This window comes from Dendrobates tinctorius, unplaced genomic scaffold, assembly GCF_039654945.1.
Source record: "Dendrobates tinctorius isolate UK_male_01 unplaced genomic scaffold, ASM3965494v1 ptg000150l, whole genome shotgun sequence".
In the NCBI taxonomy this organism is placed as follows: Eukaryota; Metazoa; Chordata; class Amphibia; order Anura; family Dendrobatidae; genus Dendrobates; species Dendrobates tinctorius.
In genome coordinates this window covers 11,539,028-11,562,323 of record NW_027361817.1, presented here as the reverse complement: position 1 = coordinate 11,562,323, position 23,296 = coordinate 11,539,028, and the positions used below count along the sequence as shown (strand labels likewise).

Genomic DNA, 23,296 nt, shown 5'->3' with positions numbered 1-23,296 from the left:
TACACAAGAAATACAAAAAAATGACCTATACAAATATACTGCAGAGTATTTTTACACCAGAGTGTGAGCCTAAATTCCTTGCTGCAGCCGATGATAACATGCAGATAAAGTGTACAGCAAAGAATCACAGCTATAGATAGTGGAGATAGGGTTAAAGGGGTTGTCCGGGCTTTTCACATAATGTCAATACATACAGTGGGGCAAAAAAGTATTTAGTCAGTCAGCAATAGTGCAAGTTCCACCACTTAAAAAGATGAGAGGCGTCTGTAATTTACATCATAGGTACGCCTCAACTATGGGAGACAAACTGAGGAAAAAAAATCCAGAATATCACATTGTCTGTTTTTTTTTCATTTTATTTGCATATTATGGTGGAAAATAAGTATTTGGTCAGAAACAAAATTTCATCTCAATACTTTGTGATATATCCTTTGTTGGCAATGACAGAGGTCAAACGTTTTCTGTAAGTCTTCACAAGGTTGCCACACACTGTTGTTGGTATGTTGGCCCATTCCTCCATGCAGATCTCCTCTAGAGCAGTGATGTTTTTGGCTTTTCGCTTGGCAACACGGACTTTCAACTCCCTCCAAAGGTTTTCTATAGGGTTGAGATCTGGAGACTGGCTAGGCCACTCCAGGACCTTGAAATGCTTCTTACGAAGCCACTCCTTCGTTGCCCTGGCGGTGTGCTTTGGATCATTGTCATGTTGAAAGACCCAGCCACGTTTCATCTTCAATGCCCCTGCTCATGGAAGGAGGTTTGCACTCAAAATCTCACGATACATGGCCCCATTCATTCTTTCATGTACCCGGATCAGTCGTCCTGGCCCCTTTGCAGAGAAACAGCCCCAAAGCATGATGTTTCCACCACCATGCTTTACAGTAGGTATGGTGTTTGATGGATGCAACTCAGTATTCTTTTTCCTCCAAACACGACAAGTTGTGTTTCTACCAAACAGTTCCAGTTTGGTTTCATCAGACCATAGGACATTCTCCCAAAACTCCTCTGGATCATCCAAATGCTCTCTAGCAAACTTCAGACGGGCCCGGACATGTACAGGCTTAAGCAGTGGGACACGTCTGGCACTGCAGGATCTGAGTCCATGGTGGCGTAGTGTGTTACTTATGGTAGGCCTTGTTACATTGGTCCCAGCTCTCTGCAGTTCATTCACTAGGTCCCCCCGCGTGGTTCTGGGATTTTTGCTCACCGTTCTTGTGATCATTCTGACCCCACGGGGTGGGATTTTGCGTGGAGCACCAGATCGAGGGAGATTATCAGTGGTCTTGTATGTCTTCCATTTTCTTATTATTGCTCCCACAGTTGATTTCTTCACTCCAAGCTGGTTGGCTATTGCAGATTCAGTCTTCCCAGCCTGGTGCAGGGCTACAATTTTGTTTCTGGTGTCCTTTGACAGCTCTTTGGTCTTCACCATAGTGGAGTTTGGAGTCAGACTGTTTGAGGGTGTGCACAGGTGTCTTTTTATACTGATAACAAGTTTAAACAGGTGCCATTACTACAAGTAATGAGTGGAGGAAAGAGGAGACTCTTAAAGAAGAAGTTACAGGTCTGTGAGAGCCAGAAATCTTGATTGCTTGTTTCTGACCAAATACTTATTTTCCACCATAATATGCAAATAAAATGAAAAAAAAAACAGACAATGTGATATTCTGGATTTTTTTTTCTCAGTTTGTCTCCCATAGTTGAGGCGTACCTATGATGTAAATTACAGACACCTCTCATCTTTTTAAGTGGTGGAACTTGCACTATTGCTGACTGACTAAATACTTTTTTGCCCCACTGTATCTGGGCTGCAGAATTATGACAATAAGTAATTTACTTTCTGTCACTAGTTTGCACAGTTTTCTAGATATTCTGAACAGAACGTCCAAGGGGGGGGGTGTTATGGCATTGAAATGAGAACTAGTCGTAACCTCCTACCCTACTACAAACATGCCCTCTATAGCAACAACCCCACCCTCCATAGCTACAGGCCCTCCCCGTCCACATGAAGCAGCCCTCATCACACAGTAACGAATTCTTCCCCTCCAGAAGCCTCACTGCAGAGAACAGAGAGCTGCTCCTCCCCCAGACACACGCTGAACAGTGATCTATGGAAACTGAAACTAGTGAGGAGGTAAAATCGTCCTGTATTCTGGGCCACTCCATGATTAACAATACATAACTCATTATCAGTAATTCCTTCCCTCACTGTCCCAGGCTGCTGGCAGCAGTGAGAACAGACTGTGTGATGGCCAGTGATGGGGGTCTGCAGCTTCTAATCTGCACAGGGGATGGCAGTCATTGATGTAATCTTTTGTGTGACAAAGCCTCTGCTGTGTGAATGGGACAGCTCTGTGTCACTGATGTCTTCACACAGCAGCAGATTTGGTGCTTTTCCGCGCGGATTATCTGCGGTTTTCAATCCGCAGAAAGAATTGACATGTCAATTCTTTCTGCGGATTCTGCTGCGGTTTGCCATCTCCTCCATTGAGGAGATGAAAAACCGCAGGGCAAAACCGCAGAGCAATCCGCAGGTAGAACCGCAGGTATTTTGACCTGCGGTTTCACCTGCGGATTTTACAAAATCCGCGCGGATGAATCCGCACCTAATCCGCAGCGTGTGCACACAGCCTAAAGCTATGTGCACACTGTGCATTTTTTATGCGTTTTCGCAGCGTTTTTTTCTGCGTGGAAATGGGCCAAAAACGCAATGAAATCCTTATGCCAGCTAATTCCTTGACCATCCTGAAGTGTTGTGCACATGATCAGTAAATTTCCTTTGAGTATTTGCAGGGCGTTTTATTCTGCAGCATATCAGTTTGTGCGGATTTTTAGTGTTTTCCACACATTGATTTCAATTGAGTCAGTCAAAAATGCAGGTATAAAAATGTTTGCAGATTTGCTGTGGATTTGCTGAGTTTTTTATTGCGTTTTTACTGCCTTCCTTTGGTGTTTCCCTCGCTGTCATCTGTGTGACAGCGCGGGAAATACTGGTACGGTGGTTCTTATCTGCCATTATTTCAAATAAACAACCTTACTCTGTGTGTGTGTGTTTTATAATATCAATATGGGGTTAGTAATGGGGGTGTTGCAAATTTTTTAAAAAATATATTTACCTCAAAAAAGTCTTCATTGCTGTACAAAAATGCATGTCTATTAGACATGGGCATCGGCGATTGGGCGTTAAGCTGAGTATACAGTATGTTTTTTTTTTTTTTAGTTTACATTTTTTCAAGGAGACAAGGGCATTGGGGATTTGGTGTTAGCTGAATATAATGTGTTTTCATTTTTATCTGAATATGTATGTAATTATTCTCTATTTTTTTTTTTTTGTTTTTTTTTTTTTTAAGTGTGAAAACAGGCGCCGGCTGACCAGAGACTACTTCTCCCGTCAGTGGCTTCGGCCATCACTGTTATCAGTGACAGCAGATGTAGCCTGATGGGATGAGTAGTCTCATAAGCCCACGCCTGATGACCTGCGGTAAGATTTTTACAGTGGGTCACAGCTGCGGGGTCACGCTGACATCTGACAGCATGACCCCGCAGCGCTCTGACAGACGGTTGCGTTACCGCTGATGAGAACCACCACACCAGTGTTTCCCACGCTGTCACACAGATGGCAGCATGGGAAACACCATAGGAAGCCAGTAAAAAAACACAAATACTCAGCAAATCCACAAACATTATTATACCTGCGTTTTTGTTGCGAATTTGACTGACTCAATTGAAGTCAATGTGTTGAAAACGCTAAAAATCCGCACAAAGAACTGACATGCTGCAGAAAAAAAAACCCACACTGCAAATACTCAAAGGAATTTTACGGATCATGAGCACAACACTTCAGGATTGTCATTGAATTAGCTGGCATAAGGATTCCATAGCGTTTATGGCCCAATTCAACGTGGAAAAAACGCTGGGAAAACGCATAAAAAATGCACAGTGTGCACATAGCTTGACGGGTCCAAGACTTTGTACAGGTTGCACTGTGTAATCTTGTAAGCAAAGTACGGATATATGTATCTGTTATTTCCTATTCTTCCATTTCTAAGAATCTTGCTTGCATTACTCATCTCCATAGCCAGTGCCAGGACTTACACATTTCGGCTGCAGTATGTGTGCTGTTGCTTTTTATTTTAAGACTTCATAGTGAAAAGTGAATTAATTAGAAAAACATATGAGCTAGAAATGCTTGGCAGTGCTGGGGAATACGGGATACTATATTTCGATCTGGGTCCATGGACTTAGAAATCGCGTGCTAAGCCAACACGTTTTGTACATGAGGTATTCCATATGTCCTAAAAGGTTGTGTGTGTCTCGAGGGAAGGTCTTCTAGACATTGAGAGGTAAGCAGTGTGACACGGTGGAGGAAGCAGTCTTTTTCAAATCTGTAATTTGTAATGGAAATTTCAAAACAATTCACCCGAATTTTGGAAAACTACTTTAAACGATTTTTTTCTTCTTTGTCATGACTCTGTTGAGCAATCAAAGGAAGGCACACTGATTTTCTGCCAGCGTTTAGCCGCAATAATCAAATTATATGGCGTCAGCATATAATAGTAGCAGTCAACTTCAGCACAAACAATTTTCCAGAAGTGTATCTTGTGATATGTGACGTTTTATTATTCAAGATCCGACAGTGAATACTGATGTATAACCAACGTTTCCAGTAACAAGTTGTTTCAACCCACCTCCTAATTATCACCCTGTGAAAAGCTAGATCTCTCTTGTACAAAGAGACATTAAGCAAATGTTAGAAAACATTGCGAAAGGCAAATTACATATAAACATGATCTTACAAAGGAAGAAACAAGGGTACTTACTGACCGTAACGAAAAGAAAGAAATTATTATAAAACCAGCTAACAAAGGGGGCTCTGTCATCATGGATAAGACACATTATACTTCAGAAATTCAGTCTCAACTTAATGACACTACGACATATACCCCCATCTCTAAAATGTGCTTGGTGGGAGACAAGTCTGGAGACCCTGCAGGCTGCACAAGCTCCTCATAGTAGCACAAGCAACATTCAGCCTGGCATTGTTTTGAAAACAGCTCCTGGGACATTTTGGAGAAATGGCTGTACCACTGGTTCCACAACCAAATCAATGTAATGTCGAACTGTTAGTGTATCTGGAATGGAGACTGAAGGTGTCTGGCTACCATACATTATGCCATCCCACACCATAATCGCAGGAGTGGAACCAGTATTCTCTTCTCTCATGAAGCCTCTTCTTTGACTTTTCGCTCCCCTTGTCGCAAAGGTTATCATTGTGCAGAGCATGAAGGCGGTGGAGGCTGGAAAGGAAGTCTAAACTCTTCAGTGATTAGTCACACTTTAGTTTTGGATACAGTGATACAAGAGAACATTGGATTATTGTGTGTGGGGCATAATGTACCGTAGTCGGAACCTTCTAGGCTTCATTCCAGGTACATTAGCAGCATTGGAGTAGTGGAGGTGCCTTTTCTTCAAAGTGTCCTAGAAGCTGCTTTTCAACATGATAATGCCAGGCTGAAAGCTGCTCATGCTACTCTGGGCAAATTTGCTGAATGGCATTTAAAGGCAGCTGGCAGCAGTGGATCTTTCCGATTTGCTGCCCAAGTGCATTCAGCATGGAAGAACACTCCTCAGACAAACATTAATAATCTCACTAATAGCATGTCAAGAAGTGTAAGTGCATGTATTTCTGAGTGTGGCGCTTATTCTTGATAATGAATAAATTTTTTTTTGAACATTTTCTTTCCATTTTTAATTATTTTCATGTTAATAACATCCCATGATTTCCATAACTCCACAAGATCTCCTTTGTGTTCTTGCGATTTCAATGTTGAGGAGTGTGTCTTACCCACTTTTATAAGTAGACAATCCATGTTATTCACTTGACCTATCTAAATAATCACTCAAATGAATCATAAAGAGAAAGACCATTAAATTGGTGAGTGTGAAAGAGAAGGTTACTCACATTCCTAGTAGAGTTAATGCTAATTAGGCACAATTAGGACCCGCACCGATCCAGTGGATAGGTGATAAGTTATGTAGTGCGCAATACCCCATTAAGTGTTGCGCTTTCTAGGGTTAGAAGCAGACTATGGAGGCCTGCACGGTCTACACTTAAGGGCCAGTCACACTAAGAGATATCGCTAGCAATATCGCTATAACTAGTGACGTTATAGCGATATTGCTAGTGATATCTCTGTGTGTGGTACTTACCTACGACCCGCTCCCCCACTGGTTATCGCTGATCGCGCGAGAACGTTCAGGACTGTTTCTCGTCGTCAGCTTCCTGCGATGTCGCTGGTGAGATCTGCCTATGTGGCAGCTCACTAGCGACCACTTAGCGATGTACCAGCGATCCTGACAGCGTCATATCGCTGGTACATCGCCAAGTGTGACAGTACCTTTAGCCTCTTGGCTGCCAACATTTACTGGGATCAGTGGATTCATATTGTGGCTGGTAGGTGTGAATATATTATACATTGCCCTGATTATTATTATTGTTTCTGTTAATTATTGTAAATCTACTGACCAAAAACTGTTCTTTCATTTCAGCTGAAATAAAAATTTGTTTTAAGTATTATCATGGTATCAGTGGATCTTTGAGAGCAACGACCCCTTGTATCACTGTGAAGAATCCTACTGTAATGGTAAGTCTAAGGTTTATAGTGAACGTGGCACGGCTGACGGTGCCTTATACTCAACAGTCCAGGGACCGATAATCACCCAATGGTTCTGTGCAATAATCTAGATTAGATACATTTTTTATATACTTAGCTCGGAAAAAAAAATTACATCACAGTTACACAAAAATTATTTTTTTTATTTTGAGGTAATGCGGCCAGTTTTGTGTCCATCTGGATAACAACTTCTTAAAGCCCCAGCAATCAGCTGATCGCTATGGGTCTGGCTGATTAAATCCCAGGATAGCAGCTGTTACAGCCCTGTGCACACACTCATTTTCTGGCTTTGGACCCTGCTGGAGAAATGTATTGTAGCATGCTGTACACTTCAATGAATATAGTACATGGTTGCATCCAGCGCCTCATACACGAAAGAGTGTCATAGATTGTACGCTAAGGACTGTTACATTACATCTGTTGCTTATACATATGGCTTCTTTATTAGAAACTAGCTGAATAGCCCGGTGCTGCCCGGGCATAGTAACGAACTACGGTTAGTTGTAACAAATTATAATGATTATATCTATGTAAGCTGAGCGTATAGCCCGCCCACTCCGCATAGCCACATTCACTATAATATCCCACATCATCTTGTCAGACATAGCTACCGGACTACTACCCCTAATATCCCACATCATCCCGTCAACCAGAGCCACCAGACAATTACCACTAATATCCCATATCATCCCGTCACAGCCGCCGGACTACTACCCCTAATATCCCGCATCATCCCGTCCGCCAGAGCCACCGGACTACTACCCCTAATATCCCACATCATCCCGTCAGCCAGAGCCACCGGACAACTGCCACTAATTTCCCACATCATCCCGTCACAGCCACCGGACTACTACCAATAATATCCCACATCATCTCGTCCGCCAGAACCACTGGACTACTACCACTAATATCCCGCATCATCCCATCAGCCAGAGCCACCGGACTACTCCCCCTAATATCCCACCTCATCCCATCAGCCAGAGCCACCGGACTACTACCCCTAATATCCCACATCATCCCGTCAGTCTGGGGTCAGAACCAGAGCGCTGAATGGAACGGTCCTAACTTCCATACCGAGGATCCCTTTAAGAGAGGCCTGGGGTCAGTACCAAAGCGCAGAGTGGATTTGTCCTCTCTTCCATACTGGGTATCCCTTTAAGAGAGCCTGGGATCAGAACCAGAGCGCTGAGTGGATTTGCCCTTACTTGCATACCAATGATCCCTTTAATAGAACTCTGGGGTCAGAATCAGAGCGCTGAGGGATTTGCCCTATCTTCCATACAGGAGATCCCTTTAAGAGAGCCTGGGGTCAGTACCAGAGCATTTGAAGGCAATTGCCCTGAATTCCATATCGGGGATCCCTTTAAGAGAGGCCTGGGGTCAGAACCAAAGCGCTGGATGGATTTGCCCTGACTTCCATACTGGAGATCTCTTTAAGAAAGGCCTGGGGTCAGTACCAAAGCGCAGTGTGGATTTGCCCTAACTTCCATACCAATGATCCCTTTAAGGGACCCTGGGGTCTCTCTCTCTCCCCTTTTCCAGAGTTCTGTTCCTTTAAATTTCATACACTGGCTGCTGCGACGGATCCGTCCAAAAACCAGATCCGCTGCATCAGTTTTTTGCAAATATGCAACGGATCCGTTTTTTCACACTTTGACGGTTTGGTATGGAGGATGTGTGATGGATATATAAGCACGGGAGGGGGGATTCATTTCTGTCATATGCTCTGTGCTCCTGTCTGAGGGGCAGACAATGGCTGGGAGCTTATGTTCCCAGGGATGCTAGATTCCTCCCACCATGTCAGTGTCTGCTGTGGTGTTGTCAAGTGGGAAAACTTGCTCATAGCAACCAATCACAGCTCAGCTTTTTTTAACCAGCTCTGGTGAAATGAGAGATGCTTAGTGATTGGTTGGAAGGAAAACTGTTGCTCATAGCAACCAATCACAGCTCAGCTTCTTTTGAACAGCTCTGGTGAAATGAAAGATGCTTCGTGATTGGTTGGTGATACACACGTACATACATTCAGTTTTATATATATAGATGTGACCACTTGCGCTCCAAATTAAGAAATTTATTACTATGAAAATCATGTAAAAAAAACATTAAAGGGGCTGTTTGGTTAAAACAAGTTATCTTCTATCCTATAGATTAGTGATCACTTGTTGTTCGGTGGGGAACTGCACTAATTGGCAGAATTGTGACATCTTATCACTATTAGTATGGCGCAACAGTGCACATGCGCGACCACTGCCCTGTTCATTGTCTATGGGGCCTCCAATTGCTGCTCTTGTGCCTGCAGCCCATAGAGAATGAATGAAGTGGCGGTCAGGCTTTCACCCTGCCACGTCATTTTGTAACAGGGATAAAAGTACCCTGTTAGGGATAAAAAGAAATCCTGATGTGCCAATCAATCTGGGTCCTAGTGATGGTCGGGCACCCACTGATCAGAAAATGTATTACCTGTCCTGTGGATAGTTGATAACTTGTTTTAACCAGACAACTCCTTTATGTGCATCTCGATGAGCATAACGACCCATCCTGCATCACAGGACATCCCTTTATAACAGCAAGGTAATTTGTTAAGTGTTCTTCTTATATACTAACAGACTGATGTCAAGTTTGCTAACTAGTCAATGAATTGAATCAGTAGATGCATCACTGTAAGATAAGTAATGATGCCTTACATAATTGTTCCCGCCCCAAGCATTGCAGGCATGTCCACAGGATACCCGTCCCGTCAGCTGACTGGAGAATGGTGATCACCGTTGGCGTCTCACGGTGGAGAGATGTCACCACATTACTTATGCATCATATATGTGGCTCATTAATGCTCCTTTCTTTGCAGATGGGTGCAGATGGTATGGATGGATTTTCTGCTTCTCAGCAATCTCGAAAGCTTGCTAGCTTTACTTTATCAGGTAATGGTTAATTTTACCATAAATAGCTTGTAAGGCTTAAAGGTGTTTTCTATGAGCAGAGTTTTAACCCCATCATTTTTCTCTACATAAACGTAATAAAATCCGTTATGGTAATCAATTCCTGCTCCATGGCCAGCTCTCTGCCACTCCTCTGGTCCTTGTTGACAAGCGGCAGAGGTGACATCATGACTAAACTGCATGAGACCGCTGCTGCCAGTCACTGAACTCAGTGGTGAACCTGATGCACAGCAGGAGCTAGTGAGCCCAATGATTGGCTGTATCATTCCAATACGCTGTAGTCATGATGTAACCTTATGAAGAGCAAGTTGAGAGAACTAAAAACTGTATTCATACAAAACCCCTTTAAAATTGTTGCTGCACTTTGAAATGTTTTCTGTGTAGGCAACAAAAAGTGTAAAGGGCAGTAATATAAGTTATAAGGTTAATCCCTGATTAACAAGTCATTCCCTATACTCCAGGTAGGAGATAACTAGTAGACTGAGCCCTCGCGGGCAGGGTCCTCTCTCTTCCTGTACTAGGCGATAACTTACATGATTATTCATGATTATTGTACTTGTTTTTTATGTACACCCCTTTATACATGTAAAGTGAAAAGGGGTGCCATGAAATAAATGGCGCTATAATAAGTAATAATAATAACTTGCTAATTACTGGGGGTCCATCAATAGGACCTCCAAGAGAAAGGACCTAGAACTTGGAGAATGGGAGCTCTGCAACCCTGTTTGAATAGAGTTGAGGTGCCCATGATCCTCGTTCTTGGGATTGCTGAAGAGCCAACAGCTAGGACCCCCAGTGATGGCCAAATGATGCCGTATCATATGCCTCTGGTTTAGAGTTAACTGGTATGGATATAACCATATAACCCATTCATAAAATTGCTTATACTTGGGTGCAACTTGGCAAATAAAAACTAGGACATATCTTCACATGCATATGAAAGTTTGGATGATAAAATAGTAAAATTACTAACTTACAAACACTTGTGTAAGAATGCTTGGTCCTAAAGAGCTCACCAATACCAGCGTGGTCGTGTAATAGAGTGTGCTACCATTCTTACAAATCAGTTTGTGAAATTCTTCCATCCTAAATATTCCATGATCACCTGTGAGTGTTTACCACCCTCAGCAACTCAGCCACAAAGTAGCAGATCCTGTACAGCAGGACTGCCAAGTGACCAAAGGTCCAGAAGGCATGGTTTGGTGAGATTGTGGTGGAAGAACTTGACTGGCCTAGAGCCCTGACCTCAACCCTACCGTACACCTTCAGGATGAACTAGAATGGAGATTGTGAGCCCGGCCCTCTTGTCCCAGATTGGTGTCTGACCTCTCAAAATTCCCACAGACACGCTCCAAAATCTTCTTGTATGTCTTCCCAGATGCGTGGATGCTGCTATAGATGCAAAGCTGGAACCAACTCCGTAGCATTGCCTATGGATTTAGTATTGGACATCATAAAAGCTCCCGTAGGTGTAATGTGTAGGAGACCCAATATGTTTCTTCTTCTTTTTTCCTTCTTGTAGTTAATATACTGTACACCAATATGATGGGGCTACACATCACATTCAGCCAGGGACAAAGAACTATTTTTTTTTACCCATCTGCTTTTAGTAATTAGTATTTTATGGTAAAAAATGAGGTTTTGACTAAGAAAAGATAATGTCGCTCCATTACTATACTGTATATGTTTTGGCAAAAAACCTGAAAGGAAAGTAAACCAGCGAAAACACATAAGATACAGGCACGTGTGACGTGATGGAACTTCATTACTAGTTTGTTTAGTGGTCTCTGGGTCCCATTTGTCAACGACAAAGTGTTACTTTATGTTTGCAGTGTTCTACTAAATGTCACTAATCTGAAAATTGACTCCATTTTCACCTATCGGCTTGTAACAGAATTCTGAGGGATTTAAGCGGTACAGTACTGGCTAGTTGTTAATGTCAGCTATGACTCTCGCAGACAGAGATGGTGTGGGGTGAAGCGTCAGAAACATGAGTGTTCCAGAAGCCATGTGTGCACAGAGCCTGATAGAAGGCTCATCTTCATCCGAGGACCGGAGCCTGGCAGAATAATACTTTATTCTGTGCTGCATTTAATCCCTCACATCTGTTTGTCCTCGGAGCAGCTGTCTCCGCTGGCTTCTCTTTGGCCTGACCTTGTTACAGGATATGTATTGTAGATTCCTTGGCAATACTGGATTACTTGCATTGAAATTATCATATGGATGATGTACCACCTGCAAACCATGGAGAGGAATATCCCAATTGCTTTTCTTTTCCTGCATTTACAGTAGTATAAATTTAGTCTGAAATTACTGGATTTGTTTTGCCTTGGGCCTCAGGGACCAATAAAGTGGATCTCCGATCATTTTTATTTCTTCTAATCCTTAGAGTTGTTTGTGGGCTTGTTTTTTGCAGGGTGTTTCTGTCATTTTGATTTTTTTCTCTGTTCTGGCATTCTGTGTGGGATAAATTTTTGAATTCAGACAATTCTGCATGCAGTAGTGTACATGTTAATTTTTGTAATTAAATTTCACTATTTGGATTATGAGAAAATTCGCTTTAAATTTTTAATTATATTTTTTTTTTAATATTTTCCTTTTTTTTGTTATTCTTTGCATTTTTATGAACCTGAACCTGTAATCGCTTGATTACCTATTGCCTATACAATTACTGTAATGCTGCAGTATGGAACCCAACCACAGGCTAGACTTTATAGGTATACTAAGATGGCAGGCACAGGGGCTTTCAATAGGCCCTTGGCTGTCATAACAATTAATTTGTACCCAACAATCACTTCAGCTGCATGGAATGGGGTCTTTTTCGTTGTTTTCACTCCAGATAAGGCCCCCTTCACACTTCCTGGTGATTCCTGTACTGGAAAAATCAGTACTGGTGAGATTTGTGGTCTCTGTCCGTGTGACATCTGGCCTGTTCCCAGGTTATTAATATCAGGCCACAGCTTTCTGCTTAGCCTTTACTGGTTAGAATTTATAAGGGGACTCTACGTCATTTTTTTGAGCTGTTATTAATAGCCTGGGAACCTTTTGGGATATTGTACCATTTCCCTATTGTACCATTTCCCAGGTTATTAACATCAGGCCCCATATGTATGTATGTGACATCATCCGGTGGCTGTCCGTGTGACATCCGTATGTATGGAAAATAGCAGAAAAGACCAAACACATGGGTCGGTGTGCACACCTGATTCAGTATCCAAACAATAATGGTATAAAATGTATACAACTTTATTAGAACAATAGGACATACAAAACCACATACAGTACATAAAAGCAATTAAATCTTAGATACAGTATGGTGATAAACCAGCACCCCTGAAAACTGAAGACACGACAATCCTACTAGGTTTCATATATGAAAGTTAAACCAGCAGTGAATTGTAGATATAGAAAAGGTCTGAGACTGATGTATAAAGTGTATCCTAAAAATGTATGAAGATATAGAGAGACCTCCCTGCAAGAAAGAAGCTTATACAATATAATACCCTAATTTCTCGTCTCTGCCACATCCATATGTATGGATTTGACATCTGTGTATCCGGTTGCTGTCCATGTGACACGTACCAGCGCCTGTGAAAAGCAGTACAGTTAGCTGCTCCCAGGCGCCGGGCGCTGAAGGCAGCTCTCATCATTGTTGCCTGGTCTCCCTGAGGCTAGTGCAACCAGGCAACAATGATGGGAGTTGTATTCAGCATCCACTGTGTACATGCTGTGTAACATTAGGAACTAAATTTAAAAAATGACGTGGTCTCCCATGTAATTTTAATAATCAGCAGAGGGAAAGCCCACAGCTGGGGCCTGATGTTAATAACCTGGGAAATGGTACAATAGGGAAATAGTACAATATCCCAAAAGGTTCCCAGGCTATTAATAACAGCTCAAAAAAATGACATAGAATCCCCTTATAAATTCTAACCAGTAAAGGCTAAGCAGAAAGCTGTGGCCTGATATTATTAACCTGGGAACAGGCCAAGGATTTAGCTCCTACTTCCAGGGTACCAACATCGGTCCTCAGCCACCCCAGAAATGGCGCATCCATAAGATGCAACAAATCTGGCCCTTGGCCTCTGCTCTTCCCACTTGCCCTGGTGCGGTGGCAAATGGGTTATAGTATTGGGGATGATGTCAGCTTTGTATTGGCAGCCGACATCAAGCCCAAGGTTTAGTAAAGAAGAGACGTCTATAAGATGCCCCATTACTAACCCCATAGTCAAATTGTAAAAAAAAAAAAGCCTGAAAAAAGTCTTTTATTTTAAATAAACACTCCCCCCTATTTTACCTATTTATTTGAAAAAGGGAAAGTTATACTCACCTGTCCATCGAGAAGATATTCCATCGATGCCCATGTCCCCTGTAAAAGACAAAAAATAATAAAAACTCATATTCCTCAACTGTCCGACTAGAAGATAATCCATTTGTCCCTTGGTGAATCTAGCTCTACTACATCTAGATGCCATGCTGTATGTTGGCATGACGCAAGCTTTTAGCCTGGCATCCAACAGACACTACTGAGCTGTACGTGCTATTGCAGCATCATTATGTTGTGGTGATGTGAATAAGATGAGCGGAGTTCATAGCCAATGAACTCTGTTCATCTCACTGACTCCACCATTAGCGTGAGAACTTTCTTGTTGTGGTATCTCCTTTACCTCGAGCTCCAGCAGCTTCCAGCAACAAACAGAAGTGTTCAACTCCAGGTACAGTTCACAATGAACAGGCTGCAGCTTCCACCCAGCTCTCTGCAGCTCTCACAAACAAACTGCTTAGTGCAGTCTCCATTCAGAGAGAGACCTCAGCATGTGTCTTTCTCAGCTATAGTTCACATTTTGGCTCATCACTCACCAGCAGCACACTTAACTCTGTTTCATCCAGCAGACTGACACTCCCTCAGGAGACTATAACTCCATGAGGCTATTTTCTGGTTCTTTAGCAAAACCCTACAGGAGTATGTAATCAAGACCCTGCAGAGCTGGGATTTAACCCTGTCATTCCCAGCTATGATAGTGAATATATTTATTACTAGATGGTGGCCCGATTCTAACGCATCGGGTATTCTAGAACATGTACAGGACTGTGCCTGTGTAATGAGCAACGCAGCAATGATGCCTTTAACGGCTGTAATGTGCCTGTACAATAAGCGATGCAGCCGCAACCAAGTAGCGAGGTGGGATTTCTGTTACAGACAGACAAACAGAATTAGACAATTATATAGTAGATATCTATAATAGGTATAAGTTAATATGTATCATCATTATTGTAACAACGCATAAAATATACTTTAGATATTAATTTTATTTTATTGCAATGAGAAATTAGTACAAAGTAATTTACTAAATTGTATGTACCCAACAATAGTTCTATTAAACATACAGCTTGTCCCTCATAAATCAGTAGCTTAATCAACAGAAAAATATGCAAGTTATCACCATTTCAGTGCCAGCAAGAAGCAGAAAAATGTCTTTGTGGTAATAAATTGACTTACCGTATGTTTAACGTGGACCTTTCACCTGTTTAAGCATGATAGACTGGTCACATCGTGGAATAGCGGCTGCAGAGCTGAATAAAACATTTTTATTTTATGATTTATCCTCTCAATTGCAGAGATGTTCGCCAGTAAAGTTGAGATTGTTATTTATTCTAAGACCAAGGGGGAGTTAAAAAATATTTGTCTCTGGGGTGTGTGCTTTTTCCCCTGCATGACACCTGCTGCTTATGATTGGTCAAGGACATACAGATAAAAAGAACATGCCCTCAGAACTGGCTTCTTCTGTCTGACACATGACACACAGTCCTGTTCTCTTCTTTAATCTCTGCAGCCACTTTATAGAGTACAAAAGAGCTATGTGTCATTGCAAACACTTCTAGCTGTTTCCATCTAAGAGCACTGTCAGCTTTGCTCACCTCCCTCTTCCCCCACCTCCCTCTTCCCCCACACTGATTGCTGTGAGCTGAAAGTTGTTAGAGGTGCCAGCTCTGCTAGTCTCCTTCTGCACCCTACACTGACTGCAGAGGTCACGGAGTAGAGCAGTGCTAAGCAGGCTAAAACTGGTGAAAGGGCCTTTTTAAAGGTGTTGGTAAATGAAAACAAGTTATTTTCTATCCATAGGATAGGTGAGAATTTGTTGATCAGTGATGGTCCAACCTCTAAGACCTGCACTGATCTGCAGCAGAGTAACTTTTATCTCCGTTAGATTGGAGCACTCAGGGACATACTCAACTATTGCTTTATTCATTCTCTATGGGGCTGTCATGTGTTGTGCTCAGAACAGAGTGGCAGTTGGGCGTTTGGCCCTCCACTCTATTTTATACTGAGGATAAAATTTCCCCGGTGGGGGGTAAAAGTTCCCCATTCTGCCAGTTGGTGCCGGTCCCAGCAGCCAAGATACCCACTGATCCGCGAGACTACCTGTTGATAGGTGATAACTTCTTTTTATTGGACAACCCCTTTTAAGGTACAGCTATATTGAAAGTGAAGCTGACTGCGCAGTTCAGTACAAAGGAATCTTGTAAAATATATTCGGGATACGTAATAATAATAAAAACATACTGCAATGCACTAATTGTTTTTTGCAATAGAACACCTATGGTAGAAATCTACAACTCTATAGGGTTATAGTCCAATACCTTCTGGATGTGAGCAGAACCTTATCTGGACAATTTTTATTAAATGGTTCTCCTGTCTAAAACGAGTTGTCCGGCCGTCTGGTCTTAAACTCTCTGTGACTGAACTCTCAGCCACATGATATTGTAATTGTCAATTCACTAAAATGTTCAAGGAAGGCCTGGATCCCTTTGTTGAAACATGTTACATGTTATGTGTACTAAATTTTGGAGATAGGACATTTATCCAGGGAACTATTCTGAATGCCGTTTGTGGAGTGGAGAATAATTTTGACCCTAATATGGAGCAATTAGCATTTGCCAAGTGGGGTTTTTGCCTTCCTCTGGATCAAAAATTTAAGTCATAGGTTGAGCTCGATGGACTTTAGTCTTCTTTCAACCTCAAAACTTTGAAACTGTGAAACACAGATCTAGCACATCACAAAAATTGTCTGTAGGACATTTTTTTTTTTACAAAGCCAGCTCTGTGTTTGCACGTTTTTTGATCTATTTTTTAATATTGTGAGATATTTATTTTATCACTTCATTTGATCTTTTAGATATTAGAGCTGTGGGGCTAAAGAAAGGGATGTTTTTTAATCCGGACCCTTATCTAAAGATGTCTATCCGACCTGGGAAAAAGAGTACTTTTCCAACCTTTGCCCACCATGGTCAAGAAAGGAGATCAACAATTATTGCAAATACTACAAATCCAATATGGCATGGAGAGGTATTAAAAATATTATGTATTTGGTGTGTGTTGATGATTTGTAACATTAACATTGCAAATGTAAAATGACTTACAAGATTAATTGACTTCATATCATTTCTATTATATTTTGTATATGACCTAGCAGGAAAGCAAAGAAAATATTAACATAACATAAAATCTCTTTTTCATAAAAGCCACAACAAAAATGTTGATTATTGATAATAATGAATAGTAATAATGACAGCTTATTAGAAATGTTAAAATCAGTTGCACATGTCAATGCTGGGAGCACATGCAACGTTTCTACACCACAGTACAAATTCTACAAAGTTATTGATATCAACAAAAAGACACCAATAGAAAACAGCGATTAGCAAGCTGCACATCTGCTGAAAAGACAAATGACATATTTTTGTGATTTGCATTATAGGGAGTCTGTCACCCCAAAAAATTCAAATTAAGCCACTTATACATTGATACAGGGGACTTGGCCCCAATAGAAATCATACTTGTGGTACAGATCCCACAATTTTTAGTTTTACAAGTCCCTCGTTGTAAAATTGGGGTGGCCAAGGGCTCAGTGCACTTTTCCACCCAATCAATTAGCATCCTTCTCACCCTCTCATTGAGGCTGAGTTCACACGTAGCGTTTTTTTCGCGTTTCCGCGGCGGTTTTAACTGCGCGATTTTGCCGCGAAAACGCGAAAAATAAGCATCCCATGCATTCCTATGGGATTCCGCAATGCTGTGCTAATGCTGCGGTTTTTACTGCGGCGGAATCGCTTCGCGGTAAAAACCGCAGCATGCTCATTAATTTGCGGAATCGCGGCGATCCCGCACCCATAGGAATGCATTGTTCCGCTTATTTCCCGCATGTGGCTGTGCACACCATGCGGAAAGTAAGCAGAACATTTGCGAATGGTACCCACGGTCCGGAGGAGAGGAGACTGTCCTCCGGGCTTTGGGTACCATATTCCTGTAAAAAAAAAGAATTTAAAAATAAAAAATATTGTTATTCTCACCCTCCGGCGTCCCGCGCAGCCTTCCCGCTTCTCTTCATGCTCTCGTTCCCAGTAGTCCTTTGCGAAAATGCTCGCGATGACGTCCGTTCTCGCGGGATCGCGAAGTCTCGCGGTCATTCGCGCGACGTCATCGCAAATTACCGCGAGACGTCGCGATCCCGCGAGAACTGACGTCATCGCGGGCATTTTCGCAAAGGATTACTGGGAACGGATGCGCGGGACGTCGGAGGGTAAGAATAACACTATTTTTTATTTTTTTTTACATCCTATCTTTTACTACTGATGCTGCATAGGCGGCCTCAGTAGTAAAAAGTTGGTCACACTGTCAAACACTGTGTTTGACGAGTGTGACCAACCTGTCAATCAGTTCTCCAAGCGATGCTCCAGATCGCTTGGAAAACGCTAGCATTCTGCAAGCTAATTACGCTTGCAAAATGCTAGTTTTTCCACGGGAAAATCGCGGGAATTTAAAATGCGATTTTCCTGCGGACTGGAATTCCGGAATTCTCGCGGTAATTTCCGCGAGAGTTCCGTTACGTGTGCACTTAGCCTTATATTGATTGACCATGCTGGATTTAGGGCTCTCACTTTGCCTAAATTGAAATCCCAGACTCGCACGCACAGACACTGCAGGAGATGAGAGCACACACAGTGTCAGTGTGCATTCCCATCTCACTCCTCGATCTGCAGCGGCTGCTCTCTGCAAGCAAGATTACACAGTAGAGGATGGCAGATGCCATCAGGAGAGGGGAATGGGTGTGCTCTGACATTGTGCAGGGATATGAGTGCGCTCTGACATTGTGCAGGGGTATGAATGCGCTCTGACATGGTGCGCGTGTGCTCCTGCATTGTCAGTGTGAGTGCGCTCTCATCCCTCTCTTGCCCACTACTGGGCAATCTTTGTGCAGCGAACAGCCGTTGTAGACAGGAGAGTGTGATGACAGCGCTCCGGCATTAAAAATGTTTGCGTTTTGGAGGTGACAGACTCCCTTTAAATTAATAGAGCTGAAAGATCATTCAGAATTGCTTATTATCTGTTCCCATTGAGGCGAGCTGAATTGAATAAGCGTGGTTATAAACAAATATACTGATGGTAAACTGTTTGCAACTCTAACTTAGTTCATTTATATTTAGAAATATTCCTTTGTTGCTCTTCTGACTGATGTTTTGGAAGTTGAACTGAAAGACAAATTTGCCAAAAGTCGCCCTATCATCAAAAGATTTCTTGGAAAATTGACTATTCCAGTACAGAGGCTATTGGAAAGACATGCAATTGGGTAAATATTTCTCATTTTTTTAAGCTAATATAGTGACAATTTAAGTGGGAACTGTACTTTCACTTTACTTTAGATAAACTAATAGTGCAGGCAAACATGAGAAACTAAATAATATGTGAACTCTATTTTTTCTCTACTTATGAGCCTCTACTTCCCCTCTCCTCCTCCTGGAAAAAAAATGCTCAAATCCATCTTGCATACAACATAATGAAGGCACAGTGAGGTGTCAACTTACACCTCCTATTAAACTCAATTAATAAATTAAGGTGGTGGAGGAGAAAGAAGAAAACAAGCAGATTGTTCTGATCTGGATTCACATATACACTGCTTATTACTGCTGTATAATTTCCTCAGTGGTACTACTGTTTATCTCTTCGTGCTAAGGAATGAAGCACAATAATGCTCTCTGTGTGCTGTTCTGTGTACAGGAGACACCATAACAGCTGGTCTTCCCCAAAAATCAATCGCAAAGTCATACCATGGGCTGAAATTGTGTTGTTCCTCATGTACATGTGACAGTTTATTCTGAGAAGTTCCTTTTTCTACCCTTTAAAGCGAACCTGTCAGCAGACTTTTGCTAAGGAAACTACAGACATTGTCATGTTGCCACTGTTACAAAGTGATCCCTGGAGTGAAGAAATATGTGTTTTTGTTGTTGTGTAATAAGTATTAGAAGTTTTCAGCTAATGATATGCCCATGCTCTGAGACGGGCCTGTAGGCAGTCTTATCTTCCTGCTCCAAGCCAGGGAAACCAAGAAGAGACCTGGCCACAGGTCGCCTCAAAGAACCAACAGTCTGTCTCTCTCTCTCTCTGTCTCATTGATGAGGACCATGTTTGTGCTTTGGGGCAGGCAAAAGAAAAAACACTAACACCAGATGTAGTGTGATTTAACCACAGATTTGAAAAATCAAAACCAACCAACCAAGGGACCAATTGAGCAGGAAAGACCAAACAGGATATAATTAATAAATAATCTTCATTATATTGGTGGTATTATATAAAAACCAATTAAAAACAATGTGCACTAGGGTGACCGCAAAAAATCGATGTCGGAATTTTGTCCGTCTGGACCCCACAAAACGATTCCCCTTTCCAGGACGTCCACCTGACAGCACCATGGAGGACGTCCTCCTCCTCCTTACAGGGACAGGAAACACACGAGAGGTTAAAGGTCACGTCCCACCCCCTCTTCCTCAGTGTTTTTCCTGTCCCTGCACGGAGGGACACACGAGAAGCTACCGGAGGGGCTCAGGGGATCGTACGGCCAGTCCAAGCCTTCCCCTGTCAAGAGGTCCCGGGGCCGAAACTCTCCAGGGGGGAGTCCCTCTGCCCCAAAGGCCAGGAGCAGGACGACGCTCCTGGAGGGAACCGTTCCTCCCTATGGGAGGCTCTCGGCTCCAAAGACTCACCGCATGGCAGGTGATGGTCGGCTCCCCGCAGGCTGCAGGCGGGGCGGGCACCAACGGACGACCGGCGCAGCGGCACTGGGAGGCAGGAACGAAGCCTACGCAGTCCGCCATTGCAGGCGAAGAGGCCGGAGTGGCAGTCTGACGCTGACAGATGGGGGTCGGCTCCCCACGGCGCAGGACAGAGGAGGCCGCCATCGTCGCGCGCAGAGCAGGAAGTGGGGGAGGCGGCCTAGCGCGAGAGGCCGCGCGTCACATCCGGTGACGTCAGACGCCGCCCCCTGAATCCCGGCGCGCGCTTCTGACAGCCACTGAGCGCTCGCCTCTGAAGGCCAGACAGCGCTCGCTATTGAGACTCGCCACTGAACCACACACCGCTCGCCAGGGGGTCCACATCATTTGCTCCTAAGGCAGAGCGCGCTTCTGGAGAACCAGGGAGCAAGCTTCGGTGACTGCGCCAGGATGGAAGGGGTCGCTCCAGCAGGTGGAGGGGTAAGTGCGCATAGCGCAGACCACCCTCCCCCGCCCATTACCCCAACCCAGATCTGAATAGGTGACCCTTCTGTATTATTAGGAGAGGGGAGCCCCGACAGAATCCCCCTCGGGGACGAAGGACCCGGCAAAGGCCACCTCCAAATCGGTCAAATGCCCAGTATGCAGGGTAAAGCTGCCAGACGCATATAACAAGACCCTATGCGGACCCTGTACCTCAAGGGTCGTAGGCGAGGAACAGCCATCCCTCCTAGCCGAAATGAGATCGCTGATAAGGGAGGAAGTTCGGGCCTCTACATCCAGCCTCGCACGGCGTCAGTCTCCCAGCCCAGGGCCGAGTCGCAAACGTCCAAGGTGGGAAGCGGACCCAGAGTCGGAAGAAAGCCCTAGTGAGGAGTCCGAATTCCGGGATTCGGATCAGGAAGAAGAAGGCGAGATCCGGGGGATAGACAGGATCAGAGCAGGAAATACCTATTCAGACTGGAGGACACAGACGAGTTGGTTCAAGCAGTCAGAAATACTATGCAGATAGAGGAGGTCCCTAAACCACAGTCCAGACAGGACTTAATGTTCGGAGGACTGGTGGCCCGGAGACAGGTAGTGTTCCCTGTAAGTGAACACATCAAAACGATGGTCCAGGAGGAGTGGAAGGAGGCAGAGCGTCGACTGACACTCTCCCGAGACTTTAGAAGCAGACTGCCTTTTGATCCTGAGGAAACCCGGGCATGGGAGGAAATTCCTAAAATAGACGTCCCAGTCGCTAAAGTTACCAAAAAGACGGCTATCCCATTCGAGGACTCATCAGGTCTTCGAGACCCGATGGATAGGAAAGCAGACGTCTTACTAAAAAGAGCGTGGGAGACGTCGGCGGCTCTTATTAGGGCCAACATAGCAGCCACCTCGGTGGCCAGATCTATGTTTTTGTGGATGGGGCAGTTGGAAGAGCACCTAACCAACAAGACCCCTAGATCAGACATCCTAGCATCCCTTCCGCTCATGAAATCGGCTACGGCGTTCCTATCAGATACGTCGGCCGAATCGGTAAGATTTGCAGCCAGAAACAGCTCCCTCTCCAACGCGGCCCGAAGAGCAGTCTGGCTCAAATCCTGGTCGGGGGACAACGCTTCAAAAACTAAGTTATGCGCCATCCCCTTCTCGGGCCTGAGGGTATTCGGGCCAGCCCTAGATAACATTCTAGAGTCGGTGTCCGATAAAAAGAAGGGATTCCTGGAGGAAAAACCCAGGCGGCCCCAGCCCTTTCGGAGAGGCCCCTTTCCTAGGAGGCAGACCGAGTTCAGGGGTCGGGCAAGGTCCAGTAGAGGCTCCTATAAAGGCTCCTTCAGCCAGACCGGAAGGGACAGAGGTCCCCCATTCTCATCAACCTCTAGATCAAGGAGGCAATGACGCCATAGGTATTGGGGGGAGACTTCGCCACTTCGCAACAAACTGGTCCCGAGTTACCCACAATCAGTGGGTCCTCAAAACCATCGCGGAGGGCTACAACATAGAACTTTATTCGCCTCCCCCCGAAAGATATATTGCCCCCACTGTCGTCCTGGAAGACTCCGCAATGTGGACGGATCTTCAGGACATGGTAAAATCAAAGGTCATAGTACCAGTTCCCCCGTCAGAAAGAGGGAAAGGGCACTATTCGTCCCTGTTCTCGATCACAAAACCGTCCGGCGAGGCCCGTACCATCATAAACCTGAAACCACTGAATGCCTGGGTCAGGTACAAGAGATTCCGGATGGAATCGGTCCGATCCGCAACCCTGCTGATAGATCGGGACGCCGTCATGTGCACCCTAGACCTAAAGAAAGCCTACTACCGGGTCCCTATCCATCCCTCATCCCAGAGGCTGCTAAGGTTTGCGGTCAGTTTACCAGCCCGGACCTGCCACTTCCAGTTTCAGTGTCTTCCATTCGGGTTGGCCTCAGCTCCCAGAATCTTTACAAAGCTGGTGGGAGAAGTAGTGGCCTACCTGAGAGATCAGGGTATTGTGATCATACCCTATTTAGACGACTTCCTACTGGTGGCAAGATCCAGGGAAGCGCTCGTTCGCGACATAAACCGAGCGACTACGGTAATGGAGTTCCTTGGATGGGTGATCAATTGGGAGAAGTCGAACATCAGGCCAGAAACCAGGAAAATATTTCT

General features: G+C 44.0%; 1 protein-coding gene across 3 annotated transcripts in view; it reads left to right on the top strand.

The window, feature by feature from the left end:
• The window catches only part of HECW2 (HECT, C2 and WW domain containing E3 ubiquitin protein ligase 2), a 395,637-nt gene that overhangs the window by 226,713 nt on the left and 145,628 nt on the right, over positions 1-23,296 (top strand). For all 3 annotated transcript variants that reach the window (XM_073546703.1, XM_073546704.1, XM_073546705.1), the window contains exons 5-8: positions 6,550-6,644; positions 9,520-9,592; positions 16,789-16,958; positions 19,097-19,239. In XM_073546703.1, the coding sequence (XP_073402804.1) occupies positions 6,550-6,644; positions 9,520-9,592; positions 16,789-16,958; positions 19,097-19,239 (481 nt within the window). The remainder of the gene's footprint in view (positions 1-6,549; positions 6,645-9,519; positions 9,593-16,788; positions 16,959-19,096; positions 19,240-23,296) is intronic.